Source organism: Lagenorhynchus albirostris, chromosome 12 (assembly GCF_949774975.1).
Source record: "Lagenorhynchus albirostris chromosome 12, mLagAlb1.1, whole genome shotgun sequence".
NCBI classification, from domain to species: Eukaryota; Metazoa; Chordata; class Mammalia; order Artiodactyla; family Delphinidae; genus Lagenorhynchus; species Lagenorhynchus albirostris.
The window spans coordinates 14,826,081-14,846,333 of NC_083106.1; the positions used below are offsets into that span (position 1 = coordinate 14,826,081).

The following is a 20,253-nucleotide window of genomic DNA, read 5'->3' on the forward strand; positions in this document are numbered from 1 at the left end:
TTCTTTGGGGTGTAAGGAAATATACATTTTTATCAACAACTAAACTGCCTTCCTGTCTAATGTTTTCTTTTTTAAAATAAATTTATTTATTTTATTTATATTTATTTTTGGCTGTCTTGGGTCTTTGTTGCTGCATGCGGGCTTTCTCTAGTTGAGGCGAGTGGGGGCTACTCTTCGTTGAGGCATGTGGGCTTCTCATTGCGGTGGCTTCTCATTGCAGAGCACGGGCTCTAGGTGTGCGGCCTTCAGTAGTTGTGGCTCGCGGGCTCAGGAGTTGTGGCTCGTGGGCTCTAGAGTGCAGGCTCAGTAGTTGTGGCACACGGGCTTAGTTGCTCCGCGGCATGTGGGATCTTCCCGGACCAGGGCTCAAACCCGTGTCCCCTGCACTGGCAGGCGGGTTCTTAACCACTGCGCCACCAGGGAAGCCCCTTGTCTAATGTTTATTTGAAAGTGCTGTGGAAATTTCAAGCAGGTGCCAGGCTGACTTTGTGAACTGTGTAGTTGTGGTCTTATTTCCTATGGGAAAACTGCAACCACACATGACAGGATGACTCAAACAGAAGGCAGAGCAGGGGAGCAGGGGCTGGTGGTGTGAGTGAGTCCCAGTCAGGAGACTTGTTTCCCCTCCTTAAGACCCTGGAGCATCCCAGCAGCCACCATGACCAGCTCCTGGTATCCTGCACTTCCCATGCCCCAGCCTCAGCCTCGCCAGCCCCAGAAAAGATGACACTCCCTCGCCGGCCTCGACATGCACAAAGCTATCCAAAGTGAGCCTACGAGAGGGACCATCACCACCTGGTGTGTGTCTCACAGCCCCACACTGGATAAATAATGTGCTTCAGCTCATGGAGCTAGAAACCCCAAGACCAAAACTCTCTTGGGACTCCTGCTACAATTATTCTCTTTCACCTATGTGTACAAGTAAATAAATAAAAAGAACATCTCAGTTAACACAACTTTGGGGTTTAATATAAAAACTGAAACCTGCCCTGATAAGGCAGCTCCACTGTATACCTTCTGTTTATATTGTGAGACCCGGAAAGGAACCTCCTGCTGTTTCTCTGCTCGATTTTGGGGAGCAGTGTCATCTTTAAAGAAAAAGAAAAAAGCCAACTTCATGTCCAGTAATCTTGATGTGAACTTGACATTCACTTGTGCTGCTCATTTTAAGTGGTAGTTTTTATAAAACAAATAAAATGGTAAAATAAATTATGAATGGGTATGCATTAATCATCCCTGGCTTTACTCCAACTTCCTAAATATTTACAAATTTATCTATTATTTGCCACCTCTTTCCTCCTTACATCCCTGATGTCTAGGATAGTAACTTCCAATCAGTAGGCCCTCCACAAACAACTGCTGAATGAACAACCATCTGTGGCAAGTACTTTCAAGATGTCATGGTGTACAAAGAATTTCAGAGATTTTGTGTACAAAGAATGTCTGATGGGGTGGGGACAATGACACGGTAAAGAGTGACGGAATGGAGTGTGTGAGAAAGCCTCCGCCTCTACGTTACTACTAAAGTTGGAAGATCACAGATTGCAGGGGATGGCACGGAAGTCAGCATAAATTGGTAAGACCTAAAAGGGAACTTGAATGGTGCTTGAAGGATGTGAAAGATCTTAATAAGCAATAAAAGGAAAGATTATTTCACACGAGGAGAACGGCGCCTATCAAGGTGTGAATGGCAGCAAAGACAAGGCTTTTCTGGAAAGAGGGACTACTCTATGTGTACTATGCTCAACGTACTCATATAAGCTACTTCACAAAGCCTGGCGTCTATACTAGGATCTTTGTTCATTTTGGAACTAACATTATGTTAAATCTCCATCTTCACCAAGAATAGAATTCTGAACATACTCATTAATTTCCTCCCAAACCTCTTAAACGTATAAAAATAACTGAAATACTTTAGAAGAGAGCTTTCCGATGGAAACTTTCTGTGATGATGGAAATGTTCTACAACCATGCTTTCCAGGCTAGTAGCCACCAGCCTCATGTGGCTAGTGAGTAGTTGAAATGGGACGAGTGTAACCGAGGAAATGAGCTGTTAATTTTAGTTAATTTAAATGTCAATAGCTTTCTATGACCAGTGGCTACTGAACTGGGCAGCAGTTCTTTCTAGCTCTAGAAAAGAACCCTGAAGGGGGGGTCGTATTGTCTACGGTCTTTTGCTTAGAGTATGCCCACCCAGAATCCTGGCTGAGTGACACCAGGAAGGTAGGCTGGAGGATGTAGGGGTCTTCACTCTTTACCACATTCCTTGTGATGGTGGTGGTGGTGACCCAGGCTCATAGAAGCTACAGTACTCAAAGTTAGATAGCATATCCTTCTTGAAAAGACCACTGGACTCATTACACATGCACCCGATGTTCATTGCCGCACTATTGACAATAGGCAAGACATGGAAGCAACCTAAGTGTCCATCAACAGTTGAATGGATAAAGAAGATGTGGTACATATATAAAATGCCATACCACTCAGCCATGAAAAAGAATGCAATAATGCCATTTGCAGCAACATGGATGGAACTGGAGATTATCATACTAAGTGAAGTAATTCAGACAGAAAAAGACAAATATATCATTTATACGTGGAATCTAAAAATATGATATAAATGAACTCATTTACAAAACAGAAATAGAATCACAGACAAAGAAGACAAATTTACAGTTACCAAAAGGGATAAATTAGGAGTTTGGGATTAACATATATACACTACTATATATAAAATAGACAAACAACAAGGTAGTACTGTATAGCACAGGGAACTATATCCAATATCTAGTAATAACCTATAATGGAAGGGTCTGAAAAGAATATATATATTCTTTTCTGAAAAGAGTGTGTGTGTGTATGTGTGTATATATATATATATATATATATATATATATATAAAACTGAGTCACTTTGCTGTACACCAGAAACTAACCCAACATTGTAAATCAATTATACTTCAATTAAAAAAAATGAAGCTGACAGAATTGAGGAAAATAAAGAAGTATGAAGGTTTTATAATATAGTGGCATCTCATCTTACTTAGATGTCAGGTTCTAAAGCCAGCAGCCCTGAAGGTCTCTTAGAAGACCCATGAAAACATGACACAGTACTCTTATTATCAATATTCCACTATCTCTTAAGCACATAACTGTTGAAGTGTTGAAACACACTGCTGTTGCCTCAGCCATTACACTGAACGAAAACTACATTGTTCTTTTGTTTTACCGAAGCCTAGATTGGAATTCACATAAGTTAAGTGTTCCTATGCTGTGATGTTGGCTTGAAGTACTTCAATGCTCATGAAATATTTAAGGAGAGGAATCAATTAGTAAATTTATAAGTCGAATAAAAATCTCTGGACATACAGTAATTATTTCAATTTGTATTTTGTATTTAAAATGAAGCATGAATTTTCAGTGATCTACAAGTGCAGTTTGGTAAATGGCCTTTCCTGTACCTCAAATAAAAGTATGTAATGCGAAACCAGCTTCCACCAGGAGCAAGGGCTTCACTACAACATACCCTGGTGTCATGGGAGCAGCTCTGCGTTGTGAGTGAGAACAACAGACCCTTGTGTCTTTGACACAAAGCATGTCGCTGGCTGGAAACCAGCACATCTGAGCTACCCAAGGTGTATGTGCTGACTGCCATGAGCCAGCTCCTGGAGTGGCTCGTCCCACTGGCTTGTTGGTCCTGAGCAACAGGTCTACCCAGAAGAATCCCAGAAGAATCTCGCTCTCCTGAGACAACCAGGACACATGTTGGAGATAGCTGGGGTCTGAGAAAGGAAAGAAGGCTCATCGCCAGAAAGTCTGCATTTGTCCATGTGAAGTGATGATACGGAATTCACATTCAAATCACAAGGGTGACCTTGTATACTCGTTTTTGTTTGTTTTTTGCCTTCAGTTTGATTTACTTCAGGTCACAGGAATTTTCTTTCTCCAATTTCCTGTAGTTGGACATCTTGAGGACTATATTTCATAGGACCAAATATGCAAAGGGATCAACATAGTGTCTAACAGAGCAATCTTGAGTGATACACAGAGGTTTGTGTTTAAAATTTGCTCATTGAATATGAATTCATTTGAATTTTGTTTCATCTAGTGGAAAAATTTTAGATTTTTACTCCTAGTTGAGGATTTTTTCCTCACTATTGTTCTCTTTTTCGATTCTTAATTTTATTTAAACAATTTTTTAAAATTTTATTTTTAAAAATAAAGTGCTTATTTTATTTATTTTTATTCTTTTTTTTTTTTTTGGCAGTACACGGGCCTCTCACTGCTATGGCCTCTCCCGTTGTGGAGCACAGGCTCCGGACCCGCAGGCTCAGCGGCCATGGCTCACAGGCCCAGCCGCTCCGCGGCATGTGGGATCTTCCCAGACCAGGGCATGAACCCGCGTCCCCTGCATCGGCAGGTGGACTCAACCACTGCGCCACCAGGGAAGCCCTTGTTTTGTTTTTTAATTCTTATTTTATATTAGAGTATAGTGGATTTACAACGTTGTGCTAGTTTCAGGTGTACAGCAAAGGGATTCAGTTACACATATACATGTATCTGTTCTTTTTCCAATTCTTTTCCCATTTAGGTTATTACAAATATTGAGCAGAGTTCCCTGTGCTGTATACTCTTTTTTTTTTCCCTTCGGTACGCAGGCCTCTCACTGTTGTGGCCTCTCCCGTTGCGGAGCACAGGCTCCGGACGCGCAGGCTCAGCGGCCATGGCTCACGGGCCCAGCCGCTCGGCGGCATGTGGGATCCTCCCGGACCCGGGCACAAACCTGTGTCCCCTGCATCGGCAGGCGGACTCTCAACCACTGCGCCACCAGGGAAGCCCTGTGCTGTATACTCTTAAACAGAACATTACAGCAACGCCAAAAGAAAGCAATATACAGGAATAGGTGATTTTAATGATCTCACCCAAAGGAGGGGGAAGGGCTGGTAGTGGCCTGAGCACTTGCTTGGCCTAATGATATGCATGTATGACACACCTGTTGTTCCTCCTGGCATGAAGTTACGTGCAAACCTCAGTGTGTTGTGAGACTAATATGAATGAACACGAGGTGCAGCCTGGCCTCTGTTTTCCTGGGCAGGAGTCATACCTCCCTCATTCATCTACTGGAGCAGGGCTGTCAAAGAAAAATCTTCTGGTCTAAGATTAAAAGTCTCACTCAAGGGTGGAGTAAACTACTTTCATGAAAGGAAAAATAAATCATTTTCGGAAATAAAATGATTGCTAAGACAAATCCCTAACCTCTCAGATCCTGGGGTGAGTGGAAGCCGGTGCTGTTTTGAGTGATGTCCTCCCCCAGTCCTAAGGTTGTCGTTTTCCTTTTCAAGTGGTCTTTAATACACCTGTGATAATATTTAAATAATGTTGCTTGCTTTTCAGGCTGAGAAAATGGATGCTTTCCCTACTGAGTCTTCTCGTGTCATCTGAATTTAAGTCAGAAAGACCAAGGGATGGATGGAATGATGGCAGAAGGTGACTAGCTAACACGTGGTGGGACCTTGACAGTTCATTTTACATCCCTGTCTTTCTTGCTTGGCCCATAATTTTCGATGAAATGCATTTCTAGAAACTTTTGCCATAGTGACATTCCATTTTTTATTAGAAGAAAGCACTTAAATGAAATCAAAGGAATCCTTGTGACATGTACAAGTGAAATAGATATAGACCACTGTTCCTTTCTCATCAGGTGCTATTTCTAGCTTCAAGGAGACAAAGCTGTGGGATGCTTTGCCAGAATCACAAAGGGCTGAATAGGATGCATTGAGAAAGTTGGGTTGGATCTAACAGTAGGTTCAGATCTGAAGAGACCTGTCAAACACAGATGGGTGAGGCAGCGGTAGGGGTAGGCCAAGGAGGTGAGTGATACACTGCTGGCCAAAGGAGTCTGGACAAAGAACCTAGAGGCCAGTGTTGGAAACAATCTAGTTTTGATAGCGATTTAAGATGTGTTTGCAGAAGGATGTGGTATTGAGGCAGTGTGGGAATTTGGAGCTGAATCATGAAAAGGAGGCAAGAGGAGAAGAGGCTGATGAGGGAAGGGCTAGAAGCAGTTCAAGATGGATGACCAGAGCTCAACCAGAAATAAGACAGCAGAACATGAGAGCACAGGGAAGAGACACGGATTCTGAATAAGATACTTAACTGACTGGAAATATAAGGGACAGCTTCCTACAAAACATGCCAAACATTCAATTGCACAAAAGGAGGAAAGGAGAGGGCTGAAGAAAGGACTGGTGGGAACAGGCAGACCAAGTGCAGGTCTGAGGACAAGCAGGAAAGAGCCAGAGGAGGTCAAAGGCCTTGAGAAGGAGACAACAGTACAGGGATAAGGGCATAAAAAGAAAGGTCATCATCTCTGGTGGGGCTAATGGCAGACTCTGGGAGGGCTCACGCCAAGGAGTACTTCCCAGAACTTCTGCTGCCAGTGTCCCTGTCCTCACGGTGAGCCACAGCCACCCCCAGCCTCTGCAGGACACCGTCCAACACTAGCAGCATGCTGAGTTTTATATACATAGAATCACATCACCAGCAAGAGGGCAGACAGCAGAAGCAAGAACTACAGTCCTGCAGCCTGTGGAACAAAAACCACATTCACAGAAACACAGACAAGATGAAAAGGCAGAGGGCTATGTACCAGATGAAGGAACAAGAGAAAACCCCAGAAAAACAACTAAGTGCAGTGGAGATAGGCAACCCTCCAGAAAAAGAATTCAGAATAATGATGGTGAAGATGATCCAGGACCTCAGAAAAACAATGGAGGCAAAGATCGAGAAGATGCAAGAGATGTTTAACAAAGATCTAGAATTAAAGAACAAACAAACAGAGATGAACAATACAATAACTGAAATGAAAACTACACTAGAAGGAATCACTAGCAGAATAACTGAGGCAGAAGGACGGATAAGTGCCCTGGAAGACAGAATGGTGGAATTCACAGCTGTGGAACAGAATAAAAAAAAAGAATGAAAAGAAATGCAGACAGCCTAGGAGACCTCTGGGACAACATTAAATGCAACAACATTCACATTATAGGGGTCCCAGAAGGAGAAGAGAGAGACAAAGGACCGGAGAAAATATTTGAAGAGATTATAGTCGAAAACTTCCCTAACATGGGAAAGGAAATAGCCACCCAAGTCCAGGAAGTGCAGAGAGTCCCATACAGGATAAATCCAAGGAGAAACACACCGAGACACATAGTGATCAAACTGGCAAAAATTAAAGACAAAGAAAAGTTATTGAAAGCAGCAAGGGAAAAATGACAACGTACAAGGGAACTCTCATAAAGGTAATAGCTAATTTCTCAGCAGAAACTCTACAAGCCAGAAGGGAGTGGCATGATATACTTAAAGTGATGAAAGGGAAGAACCTACAACCAAGATTACTCTACCCGGCAAGGATCTCAGTCAGATTTGATGGAGAAATCAATAGCTTTACAGACAAGCAAAAGCTAAGAGAATTGAGCACCACCAAACCAGCTCTACAACAAAAGCTAAACGAACTACTCTAAGTGGGCAACACAAGAGAAGAAAAGGATCTACAAAAACAAACCCAAAACAATTAAGAAAATGGTCATAGGAACATACATATCGATAATTACCTTAAATGTGAATGGATTAAATGCACCAACTAAAAGACACAGGCTTGCTGAATGGATACAAAACAAGACCCATATATACGCTGTCTACAAGAGACCCACTTCAGACCTAGGGACACATACAGACTGAAAGTGAGGGGATGGAAAAAGATATTCCATGCAAAAGGAAATCAAAACAAAGCTGGAGTAGCAATACTCTTATCAGATAAAATAGACTTTAAAATAAAGAATGTTACAAAAGACAAGGAAGGACACTGCATAATGATCAAGGGATCCATCCAAGAAGAAGAAATAACAATTATAAATATATATGCACCTAACACAGGAGCACCTCAATACATAACGCAACTGCTAACAGCTATAAAAGAGGAACTTGACAGTAACACAATAATAGTGGGGGACGTTAACACCTCACGTACACCAATGGACAGATCATCCAAAATGAAAATAAATAAGGAAACAGAAGCTTTAAATGACACAACAGAGCATATAGATTTAATTGATATTTATAGGACATTCCATCCTAAAACAGCAAATTACACTTTCTTCTCAAGTGCGCACGGAACATTCTCCAGGATAGATCACATCTTGGGTCACAAATCAAGCCTCAGTAAATTTAAGAAAACTGAAATCATATCAAGCATCTTTTCTGAACACAACGCTATGAGATTAGAAATGAATTACAGGGGAAAAAGCTTAAAAAACACAAACACATGGAGTCTAAACAATACATTACTAAATAACCAAGAGACCACTGAAGAAATCAAAGAGGAAATCAAAAAATACCTAGAGGCAAATGACAATGAAAACACGACGTTCCAAAACCTATGGGATGCAGCAAAAGCAGTTCTAAGAGAAGTTTATAGCTATACAAGCCTACCTCAAGAAACAAGAAAAATCTCAAATAAACAATCTATCCTTACACCTAAAGGAACTAGAGAAAGAAGGACAAACAAAACCCAAAGTTAGGAGAAGGAAAGAAATCATAAAGATCAGAGCAGAAATAAATGAAATAGAAACAAAGAAAACAATAGCAAAGATCAATAAAACTAAAAGCTGGTTCTTTGAGAAGATAAACAAAATTGATAAACCATTAGCCAGACTCATCAAGAAAAAGAGGGAGAGGACCAAATCAATAAAATTGAAAATGAAAAAGGAGAAGTTACAACAGACACCACAGAAATACAAAGCATCCTAAGAGACTACTACAAGCAACTCTATGCCAATAAAATGGACAACCTGGAAGAAATGGACAAATTCTTAGAAAGGTATAACCTCCCAAGACTGAACCAGGAAGAAATAGAGAATATGAACAGACCAATCACAAGTAACGAAATTGAAACTGTGATTAAACATCCAACAAACAAAAGTCCAGGACCAGATGGCTTCACAGGTGAATTCTATCAAACATTTACAGAAGAGCTAACACCCATCCTTCTCAAACTCTTCCAAAAAATTGCAGAGGAAGGAACACTCCCAAACTCATTCTGTGAGGCCACCATCACCCTGATACCAAACCAGAAAAAGATACTACAAAAAAAGAAAATTACAGACCAATATCACTGATGAATACAGATGCAAAAATCCTCAACAAAATACTAGCAAACAGAATCCAACAACACATTAAAAGGATCATACACCATGATCAAGTGGGATTTATCCCAGGGATAAAAGGATTCTTCAATATACGCAAATCAATCAATGTGATACACCATATTAACATATTGAAGAATAAAAACCATATGATCATCTCAATAGATGCAGAAAAAGCTTTTGACAAAATTCAATACCCATTTATGATAAAAACTCTCCAGGAAGTGGGCACAGACGGAACCTACCTCGACATAATAAAGGCCATATACGACAAACCCACAGCAAACATCATTCTCAATGGTGAAAAACTGAAAGCATTTCCTCTAAGATCAGGAACAAGACAAGGATGTCCACTCTCACCACTATTATTCAACATAGTTTTGGAAGTCCTAGCCATGGCAATCAGAGAAGAAAAAGAAAAAAAAAGAATCCAAATTGGAAAAGAAGAAGTAAAACTGTCACTGTTTGTAGATCACATGATACTATACACAGAGAATCCTAAAAATGCCATCAGAAAACTACTAGAGCTAATTAACGAATTTGATAAAGTTGCAGGATACAAAATTAATGCACAGAAATCTCTTCCTATACACTAATGATGAAAAATCTGAAAGAGAAATTAAGGAAATACTCCCATTTACCATTGCAAGAAAAGGAATAAAACACCTAGGAATAAACTTACCTAGGGAGACAAAAGACCTGTATGCAGAAAACTATAAGACACTGATGAAAGAAATTAAAGATGATACCAACAGATGGAGAGATATACCATGTTCTTGGATTGGAAGAATCAATATTGTGAAAATAGCTATACTACCCAAAGCAATTTACAGCTTCAATGCAATGCCTATCAAATTACCAATGGCATTTTTTACAGAACTAGAACAAAAAATCTTACAATTTGTATGGAGACACAAAAGACCCCGAATAGCCAAAGCAGTCTTGAGGGGAAAAAATGGAGCTGGAGGAATCAGACTCCCTGACTTCAGACTATACTACAAAGCTACAGTCATCAAGACAATATGGTACTGGCACAAAAAGAGGAACATAGATCAATGGAACAGGATAGAAAGCCCTGAGGTAAACCCACGCACCTATGGTCAACTAATCTATGACAAAGGAGGCAAGGATATACAATGGAGAAAAGAAAGTCTCTTCACTAAGTGGTGCTGGGAAAACTGGACAGCTACATGTAAAAGAATGAAATTAGAACACTTTCTAACACCATACACAAAAAGAAACACAAAATGGATTAGAAACCTAAATGTAAGACCGGACACTACAAAACTCTTAGAGGAAAACATAGGAAGAACACTCTTTGACATAAATCACAGCAAGATCTTTTTTGATCCACCTCCTAGAGTAATGGAAATAAAAACAAAAATAAACAAATGGGACCTAATGAAACTTCAAAGCTTTTGCACAGCAAAGGAAACCATAAACAAGACGAAAAGACAACCCTCAGAATCGGAAAAATATTTGCAAATGAATCAACGGACAAAGGTTTAATCTCCAAAATATATAAACAGCTTATGCAGCTCAATATTAAAGAAACACACAACCCAATCCAAAAATGGGCAGAAGGCCTAGATAGACATTTCTCCAAAGAAGACATACAGATGGCCAAGAAGCACATGAAAAGCTGCTCAACAGCACTAATTATTAGAGAAATGCAAATCAACACTACAATGATGTATCACCTCACACCAGTTAGAATGGGCATCATCAGAAAATCTACAAACAACAAATGCTGGAGAGGGTGTGGAGAAAAGCAAACCCTCTTGCACTGTTGGTGGGAATGTAAATTGATACAGCCACTATGGAGAACAGTATGGAGGTTCCTTAAAAAACTGATTTAGAATTACCATATGACCTAGCAATCCCACTACTGGGCACACACCCAGAGAAAACCATAATTCAAAAAGACACATGCACCCCAATGTTCATTGCAGCACTATTTACAATAGCCAGGTCATGGAAGCAACCTAAATGCCCATCAACAGACGAATGGATAAAGAAGTTGTGGTACATATATACAATAGACTATTACTCAGCCATAAAAATGAACAAAATTGGGTCATTTGTTGAGATGTGGATGTATCTAGAGACTGTCATACAGGGTGAAGTAAGTCAGAAAGAGAACAACAAATATCGTATATTGACTCATGTATGTGGAACCTGGAAAAAAGGTTCAGATGAACCAGTTTGCAGGGCAGAAGTTGAGACACAGATGTAGAGAACAAACGTATGGACACCAAGGGGGGAAAGCTGCATGGGGTGGGGGTGGGGGTGTGATGAATTGGGCGATTGGGATTGACATGTATACACTGATGTGTATAAAAGTGATGACTAATAAGAACCTGCTGTATAAAAAAATAAATAATAATATTCAAAAAAACCCCAAAAACAAAACAAAAATTAATTAATTAATTAAAAATAAAAAAAGAAAGGTCATCCCTTCTCCTTAGACGGTTGTTTAGCAATTACTATGAAATACAAAAGACATACAGAGATGTATGTTTTAAGTTCTATGAATTAAAACTACATATATAGTATTTATGTATACATTTTTATATATTCTAAATACATGGAACTGTATATATTTAAAAATGATTAAAATGGGAAATTTCATTTTACATACATTTTTTTACCACAATTAAAAAAAATATACACATACACACACGAACACACATAATACTCTATATACATACATACAAGTACTTATACATTTTTATTTATTTCCTTAAAATTTGAGGCTCCGTTTGCTGGCTGATGCCCAGAGTCCAATTAAAGAATAACTCAAAACCCTACCAACAACTGGTTTGAATCCTTAAAAAATATAACATACATAATTCCTCAATAATCAACGAACTGCCCCAGCCCTCAACCCCGTGCCGGCAGGGGAGAAAACACCCCTCAACACACAGGCAGTGAAAGCGCAATAGTGCAGAAATCTGCGGTGCTGGCTGTGGCCCTAGATGGAGTCTTCCTGGTCTGTTTTGATCTCCCTTGCTTCTAGCCCTGCGGTGATCAAGAGAATGGCTTCACACAAGGAACAGGAAAGACCTTTTAATAAAAACAAACACCATCTTCTCATGCTGTCAAGGTTACACGTCTAAATGTTTACGAGTTTAGAGGAAGGATATAGAGGGATGTGGAGATGGTTTTCAACTTTCACTCCTGATTTAACAAACAATATTCAGATGGACTTTCGGTGGTACCATACATTCTTTGCAAAAGCTACTGACTTTCTATTAAATCACGAAGAGCTCCCAATTCTAATGGAGAAAGAATGCTAAATGTCTTGCTTTAATTTGGGAGTGCCTTTCTTTCCTGGTGCACTAGGGGCTGCTAATTGCTGGTTTTAACACAGTTGAACAGGACACCAACCCTGCAGCCCGACCTCCAGGTTACCTGAGTCACAAGACAATTCTTGAAGGTCAATTCAGGAAACCCCTTCTCTTCCTGAAGCGAAAGTGACAGAAGGAAGAGCTAACATAGATTACCAGCCCCCTATGTCCCAGCATTTTACTCCAGGACATTTCACTTGGTCCTCACAGCAACTGGGTGAAGTTGGTGTTAATATCAGACACTATTTTATAGATAAGGAAGCTGAGGTTCAGAAAGTTGTCCACATTTATATCCATAGTGGGAGGTCCCATCGAGATTTGAACTCTGTTTGCAAATGAAGTTACCGACAACTGATTAGTCTCCAAAATATACAAACAGCTCATAACAGCTCTATGTCAAAAAAACAAACAACCCAATCAAAAATGGGCAGAAGATCTAAATAGATGTTTCTCCAAAGAAGACATACAGATGGCAAAAAGCACATGGAAAGATGCTCAACATCACTAATTATCAGAGAAATGCAAATAAAAACTACAGTGAGCTATCACCTCACACAGGTCAAAATGACCATCATCAAAAAGTCTTCAAACAGTAAATGCTGGAGAGGGTGTGGAAAAAAGGGAACCCTCTTGCACTGTTGGTGGGAATGTAAATTGGTACAGCCACTATGGAGGTTTGTATGGAGGTTCCTTAAAAAACTAAAAATAGTTACTCCTGGGCATATAACAGGAAAAGATGAAAACTCTAATTAGAAAAGATACACGCACCCCAAAGTTCATAGCAGCATTATTTACAATAGCCAAGACATGGAAGCAACCTAACTGTCCACCGAAAGAGGAATGGATAAATAAGATATGTGGTACACATATACAACAGAATACCACTCAACCATAAAAAAGAATGAAATAACGCCACTTGCAGCAACACGGATGGACCTAGAGACTATCATACTGAAGTAAGTCAGAAAGAGAAAGACAAATAACATATTGCTTCCATGAACAAAAGTTGCCTCCTCTTGAATTAGAAGCTACTCTGGTAAAAGAGGTGCAGAATTTTCTCTAGAGAACAATGGCTGCTTCCCTCAATTTTGCAAAGTTCAGCACAGACTCCCGAGTCAGAGGAGCAGCTTGTTTCGCGCTTTAACTAATGGAACCGTCATCAGAAGGCCTCATGCTCTGCGAGTTGTCCGGCCTCACAGTGTCACTGAGGTCAGGTAAACACTATTTCTCTTGAGCTGTTCCTCTTTCCCTTTGGGGTTTTGAGACGATTTCTACTCCCCACACAAAAGCAATCATGCCCTGTGCTCCGACACTATTTCCAATTTCTCCAATGAGCTCAGGTGTCTTTCTCCTGTAACACAAGACTAGGGCGGGGCTGGAGCAGGAACTAAGAGGCCATCAATCCTGCGCTGAATACATTCTTGGTGGAATAGAGTCTGGGATGATAGCAAAAGGCACACAGAAGCCCAGTTTGTGCAGAGAAGCAAAGGCACCAGGGCGTTTTATCCAAAAGCATTTTGTCACTTCTTTTTTTCCTGTGGGGCAGTCTGATACCTAATTGAGCTGTCCAGCATCAAAGGGCTAGTCGTGGGGGGAAAACAAAGGGAATTAAAGGGTTTCAAGAAAACCATTATTACTTAAATAAAAATTAAAAACAAAAAAGAAAGAAAAAGAAGACCATTACTTAGTCCACAAAGGCTCACCAACACTGCCTATGCACGTAATTGTGGCAGGAGGGAGGCTGAGCTCTGTTACTGCCTGCAACGATGACTTCAGATTTCCCACACCGTTACAAGACAAGATTGTACATGGTCTTATATTATCGAAAATCGACTCACCAGCGTGAGCGACAGAGCTATCAAGGAGACAGTCCCTGGTGAGGCAGAAGCAGCAATAGCTCTTTTCATAAACTGTCATGTAGCAATAATAGGCCGCGCTGCTGATTCTCTAAGAAGCAATTACGCAGCTCACGTCTAATTTCTGTGTTATAAGAAAAGGGAATGTATGTGGGCAAAGGAGGCAAGAATCCTATCAAATATGACTTTAGACCACATTATTATAAAACTGTTCCCCTTTTCACAGAAGAGCAGACATTTTAACAGCATTATCTCCACAAAAAATGGGAATTCAGGGAAAAAAAATTATGATATTGGTGGAAAGGAAAAGGGTTCATTTAAGGGATAGTACACGTTTAAGAAAGCACAACTCAAAAAACATTGCTTCTATTTACTGACCTTTTCACTTTGGATGGTTTCCTTGAAAAAGCCACACTTTGTGAAATCATTCGTTTAAAATCTGCCATTGCGGGGCTTCCCTGGTGGCACAGTGGTTAAGAATCCGCCTGCCAATGCAGGGGACCCGGGTTCTAGCCCTGGTCCAGGAAGATCCCACATGCCACGGAGCAACTAAGCCCGTGCGCCGCAACTACTGAGCCTGCGTGCCACAACTACTGAAGCCCGCGCGTCTAGAGCTCCTGTTCCACAAGAGAAGCCACCGCAATGAGAAGCCCGTGCAACGGGTGCTACCGCAACGACGAGTAGCCCCGGCTCTTCCTAATTAGAGAAAGCCCGTGTGCAGCAACGAAGACCCAACGCAGCCAACAAATAAATAAATATACTAAAAAGAAACATACAAACAAAAAAAACTGCCATTGCCACTCAGAGTGGGCTGGTTCACGATCAGAGCGGGGCGGTGGTCTGAGGGTTTCCTGACAGTTGTTTGTGTAAAAGGGCCAAGAGCTGCACCAATTCATAAGGGCTGCACCCTCATGACCTAATCACCCTCAACCCAGCAAGGCTTACCTGGGCATCAAGGCCCAGGAAGGAACACAAGATTACCTTGGCCAGCCACCATCTGAGTTGGCTTCCTTCTCCGTGATGAGCCCACTGCAGGGCTGCATCTATATTATGCTCAGCATCTCCAGAGAACGGCTTCTAATCAGGACATCTTTCTTCCTGTAGAACCCAAGCCCCCTGCCCTCCCCACTGCCACATCCTGCCCCACCACCTCTATAAGACAGAACATTAGGGTCTCTCATAAAATGACCTTTGAACACGACACACCTTTTCTGAGCTAACCATCCTAATTCGTTCCTGAAATCCTTCCTCCCACAGTCACCAACTACCCGCAGTGACCCCGTTTGGCACGGATTCTTTGCCCATCGTGGTGCTTCCTCTGGTGGGTCACTCAGGTGCTGCCCGTTTGAGAGGAATCCTCCCCACCCCAACTCCCACTTTTGAGCACAGTAGTGGATTCTGAATGACAGAGCAGGACGATGGCTTCCGTCATTCCACACACACCCCCTCAGCTCTGCCTCTGTCTGGCTGTGGGACATAGGGCAGGTTACTTAACCTCTGTTTGCTTTATTTTCCTTGTATGTAAAACATGGGAAAAGCAACAGTTTCTACCCATCGGGGAAGTGAGGACTAAAGAAGTTAACAAGCACAAAGTGCCCGTACGCCTGGCAGACAAGAAGCCCTCCTTGCCTTAAAGTTATCATCGTGTTCTTCATGATGTAACTCTAGGCTCAAGACTAACAGAATTTGTAAGGGATGAAGGAACCACAGAAGCCACCAGCTTGAAGCCTGAGCACTCTGGCAACCAGGGACTACCTATGAGGACAAATCCAACAGCCAGAGCTGGAGCCAGCAAATCCAGAATGGAGATGTTTGGGTGGCAGCAAAGATGAACCAAGAAGAGTGAGGTTCCGAGAAGTTCAGATATTCTGACTGAACCCTCATTATCCAGCTGATACTAGACAATCCAGCAACTCCTCTTCAGCGTATATGCCCAAAAGAACTGGAAGCAGTTTTACACACATGTTCATAGCAGCATTATTTACAATAGCCAAGAAGTGGAAGCAACCCAAGTGGCCACTGACAGATGAATGGATAGCAAAAAAGTGACATAAACATACAATGGACTGCTGTTCAGCCTTAAGAAGGAAAGAAGTTCTGACATATGCAATAACATGGGTGAACCTTGAGGACATTATCCTAAGTAAGTGCTATGGACTGAATGTTTGTGTCCCCCCAGATTGGTATGTTGAAGCTTAATTTCCAATGGGATGAAAAATAGCATCTGAGGCCTTTGGGAGTGATTAGGTTGATGTCATTAGGAGATGGGGCTCTGGGGTGATTAGGTCATGTGAGTGCACCCCTCATGAATGGGATTAGCGCTCTTATAAAAAGATAACCTAGAGAGATCCCTCCCCACTTCCACCATATGAGGATACAGTGAGAAGACTCCCATCTATGAAATAAAAAGCAGGCCCTCATCAGACATCGAATCTGCTGATGCCCTGATCTTAGACTTCCTAGCCTCCAAGACTGTGAGTAACAAATTGGTTGTTGATAAGCCACCCAGTACTATGGTATTCCTTATAGCAGCCTGAAAGGACTGAGACAGTGAATAAGCCAGTCAAAAAAGGGACAAACTTTATGGCTTACTGGTATGAGATAGCCAGCAACAGAGGAGGAGAAATGGGGAGTTAGTGTTTAACGGGCACAGAGTTTCGATTTTGCAATTTGAAAAGACCTATGGAGAAGGAGGGTGGTTGCACAACAATGTGAAGCTACTTAACACTAGTGAACTATTCACCTAAAAATGGTAAAGATGGTCAATTTTATGTTATGATGTATTTTACCACAATTCAAAAAATTTTAAAAATATACTAGGCATAGCTCAAGAAAACCATGGTGCAAATGGGCTATAGCAGAAACGGACAAGGAAAATACTGCCCGTGATATCCCACGCCTTATGAAGTTGCTCAAAAGTCTTGCTCCTGTGCAAACCCTGTTGAACCCTGTACTCCAAAACCCCTCTGCGCTGAGTGCAGAGCACAGGCTTGGGGGCAAGGAGCTGGGGCCCCTTAGCAATAGGGCCTCGTCAGATGGCTTAACCTCTTTAAGCTTCGGTTTCCTTATCTGCAGAGCTGTTGTGACAACCCATGTTGTTGCCCGTTGTTGCCCAGCTCTCGGCACTGGCCTGGCATACAGTTAAGGTGCAAGACCCGTCGGGCACCATTATCATTGTGTTGGATCTTACCTGCACATCATACAGGAATTGGAAACGACTCTTTTTACTTGCAGCTTCTCTCACAGCCTGAGCCAGGTCCACCGACCCTTTCCCACCAATCGACCAGTGATAGCAGGGCACTGCATTAAAGGCGCCAGCCCGCTTTGCAAGCTCACACACCAAGTCAATCTCCGCTCGGGTGTCGGTCCTGGTGATGAAAACGTTTGTGGTTTTGCATCTGTATTCATTTAGCGATGTTTTTAAAGAAAGACTAACTGCTTATACAGAACTTTGCTCCCAAACACTGAATATATTTTAAACATCAGAAGTGGTTACACTGTGCTTAAATAAATCAGACCTTAAGAAAAGCATGGGGGAAAAATCCTCTCCAACGTGACTCAAATATTTCAAGTTGTTAAGGGTTTTATTGAGAAAATTCCATAACATATCCCTTTGATCATCCACAGTCTTTCCGTCAGAAATGCTGGGTGGAATTAAGACGAAGAAGAAGAAAAAAAAAGCCAAAGAAATGGTAACTCACTATATAGATTTCACTTCCCTGATAACATTTGAAAACACTTCTCCTAAAGTAAAACCAATTCAAAGAAAATCAAACAAATAGAATGAGCAGAGTATTTCTCTGTCCTTTTAGATGAAGCAGAGAAAAGGTCAAACATCCTCAAAACACAAATGCAGTTAGTTCACAGGGTGGCCCAGCGATATGACCACATTTAAAGTAGGACACTTGACTTACCTGAAGACATTCAGAGCCACGACAACAGGGACCCCGAAGAGCTGAGCAATCTGAATTTGCTTCTCTAGGTTACAGCAGCCATCTGCCACCAGCTGGAGGTTCTGTAAGAAAACCAGGCTCCCATGTATCACCTCCCAACCAACCTGCCAAACTACACAGGCAGGCCCACTCTGGCAGGTTTTGGGTCTATCTACACTCACGTTATTGTCCTGGAAGCTATTAAAGAAAGCCATCAATCATTTTTTCCCTCCAAGAAAAGATGGCTGCAGAAGGAGGAGGCTCATTTTCCAAGTAAAGTCTAAAATTATTCTAGATCCAATGGCATATGTGGGTCTTGAGCCAGGCAGCTATTTCTGCTGCAGACTGGTGGCCAGGACGTCAGCAACATGCCCACGCTCTGTGGGCTGGTGGACAAGAAGGCGTAAGGTCCTGGGAGGGTGACCAGCACCGTCCAGCTATTCCCTGCTCAAATCCCTGGCGCCACCTGTAGGAGCTAAGAGGTACTGTTGCCAGTCAATCAAAGTCTATTTACTCACGCAAGTCATAAAGCCAATTGTGTATCTTCCAAAAGTCAGTATCTGCCACATCAAAAGAATACATGGGTATAAGAGGCCTGCTCTGATGGCTGCCCAGCGGGTAGGAACTGGACAGAAAGCCTACACCCATCTTTTCTTAAGATCGGGGAGTTAACTGAATGGATTTTATCCCTTCCCCCACCCATTTCCTCTTGGATTATTAGAAAAGCACTTTTCTAAGAGGCCACTGGCGGAGGACCTATTCCCTGACTGAGATTCAACTGCTAGTCAATGGTTAACTGGATTTGAATAATTCTTCACTCTTACCTCTTCCGTATACTCTTTTTTAAGAGGGACCCCAGCAGTCACCTGAGATAAGAAAAGACAAAAATTAAGAATAATCCTATCAAACTGTTTACCCTGATTAAGATCTGAAAGAAAAACAAATCATGGTCCCTTTGGGGAAGGTTCATTTAAAAAACACATTTTGTGCTTTTAAACCAATAACTTGCAGCCCTGGCTGAACGTAAAGTCTCGTGGGTGCTTTTAAAAATCACTGATGCTTGAGCTCCACCCTGACCAATTAAACCAGGATTGCTGGGAGTGGGACCCAGGATCGGTGATGGTTAAAAACTTCTCAGGCGATTCTAATTTGAGCTAATATTAAGAACTTTCATACTGTTGCCCATTATCCTAGCATAGAAGGGAACTCACAGTATGATTAATACCTGATTTATACAGAGTGCATAATCGTTCTAAATAAACTCTAAGTCATTTAAAAGTAATTGCCGTGAAGTTTCCCCTTTCTTTGGCCTAGTTTCTTACAGAAGCCGATGGGGTTGGCAGTTTAAAGATAAGGAAACTGAAGGTGAGAGAAGGCAGGTGTCTTGCCCACAGTTACACAGCAAATGAGAGGCAGAACAGGGGCATGAGTATAATAGGGTTCTGAAACCCCAATTTAGTGCCTTTTCACAGTTCCCCATTGTTTTTTTTTCTTTTTTTTGTCTATAGCCTGCAACTGGTTTCAGTGAGAAACCCCAGACAACATTTTAATTCACTGAGGATGTGGTGACTTGTTCTCCTCTCAGCGAAAGAGGTCTTGAGAATATTAGAAATCCTTTGAAAAGTTACCTCTATGACAGATTGTTTTTTGAGATTGTGAGGAAACATCATAAGGTATTTTCAGATGGGTTTTTTTTTTTCAGCATTAGCATAAACTAAAACGCACAGTGGACCCTTCAGTTGGAACAACCAAAATGCTGGGTTAAAAAAGGAACATAAAGTACTGCTGAGCATGAACATATGCAAAGTTCTGCAAAATCAAAAATTAGGCAAAATCAAGAAAAATGGGTTGTATGCAAATGCCAGAAAGTAGAGGGGATCAACAAAACCAAAGCTGGTTCTTTAAGACTAACA

At 41.5% G+C, this 20,253-nt stretch overlaps 1 protein-coding gene across 10 annotated transcripts in view; it reads right to left on the reverse strand.

Annotated features, from left to right (window-relative positions):
* Positions 1-20,253, reverse strand: part of MTHFD1L (methylenetetrahydrofolate dehydrogenase (NADP+ dependent) 1 like) — a 196,167-nt gene that overhangs the window by 57,568 nt on the left and 118,346 nt on the right. For all 10 annotated transcript variants that reach the window (XM_060168048.1, XM_060168051.1, XM_060168054.1 and 7 more), the window contains 3 exons: positions 19,165-19,206; positions 18,323-18,423; positions 17,599-17,776 (listed from right to left, as the gene is read on the reverse strand). In XM_060168048.1, the coding sequence (XP_060024031.1) occupies positions 17,599-17,776; positions 18,323-18,423; positions 19,165-19,206 (321 nt within the window). The remainder of the gene's footprint in view (positions 1-17,598; positions 17,777-18,322; positions 18,424-19,164; positions 19,207-20,253) is intronic.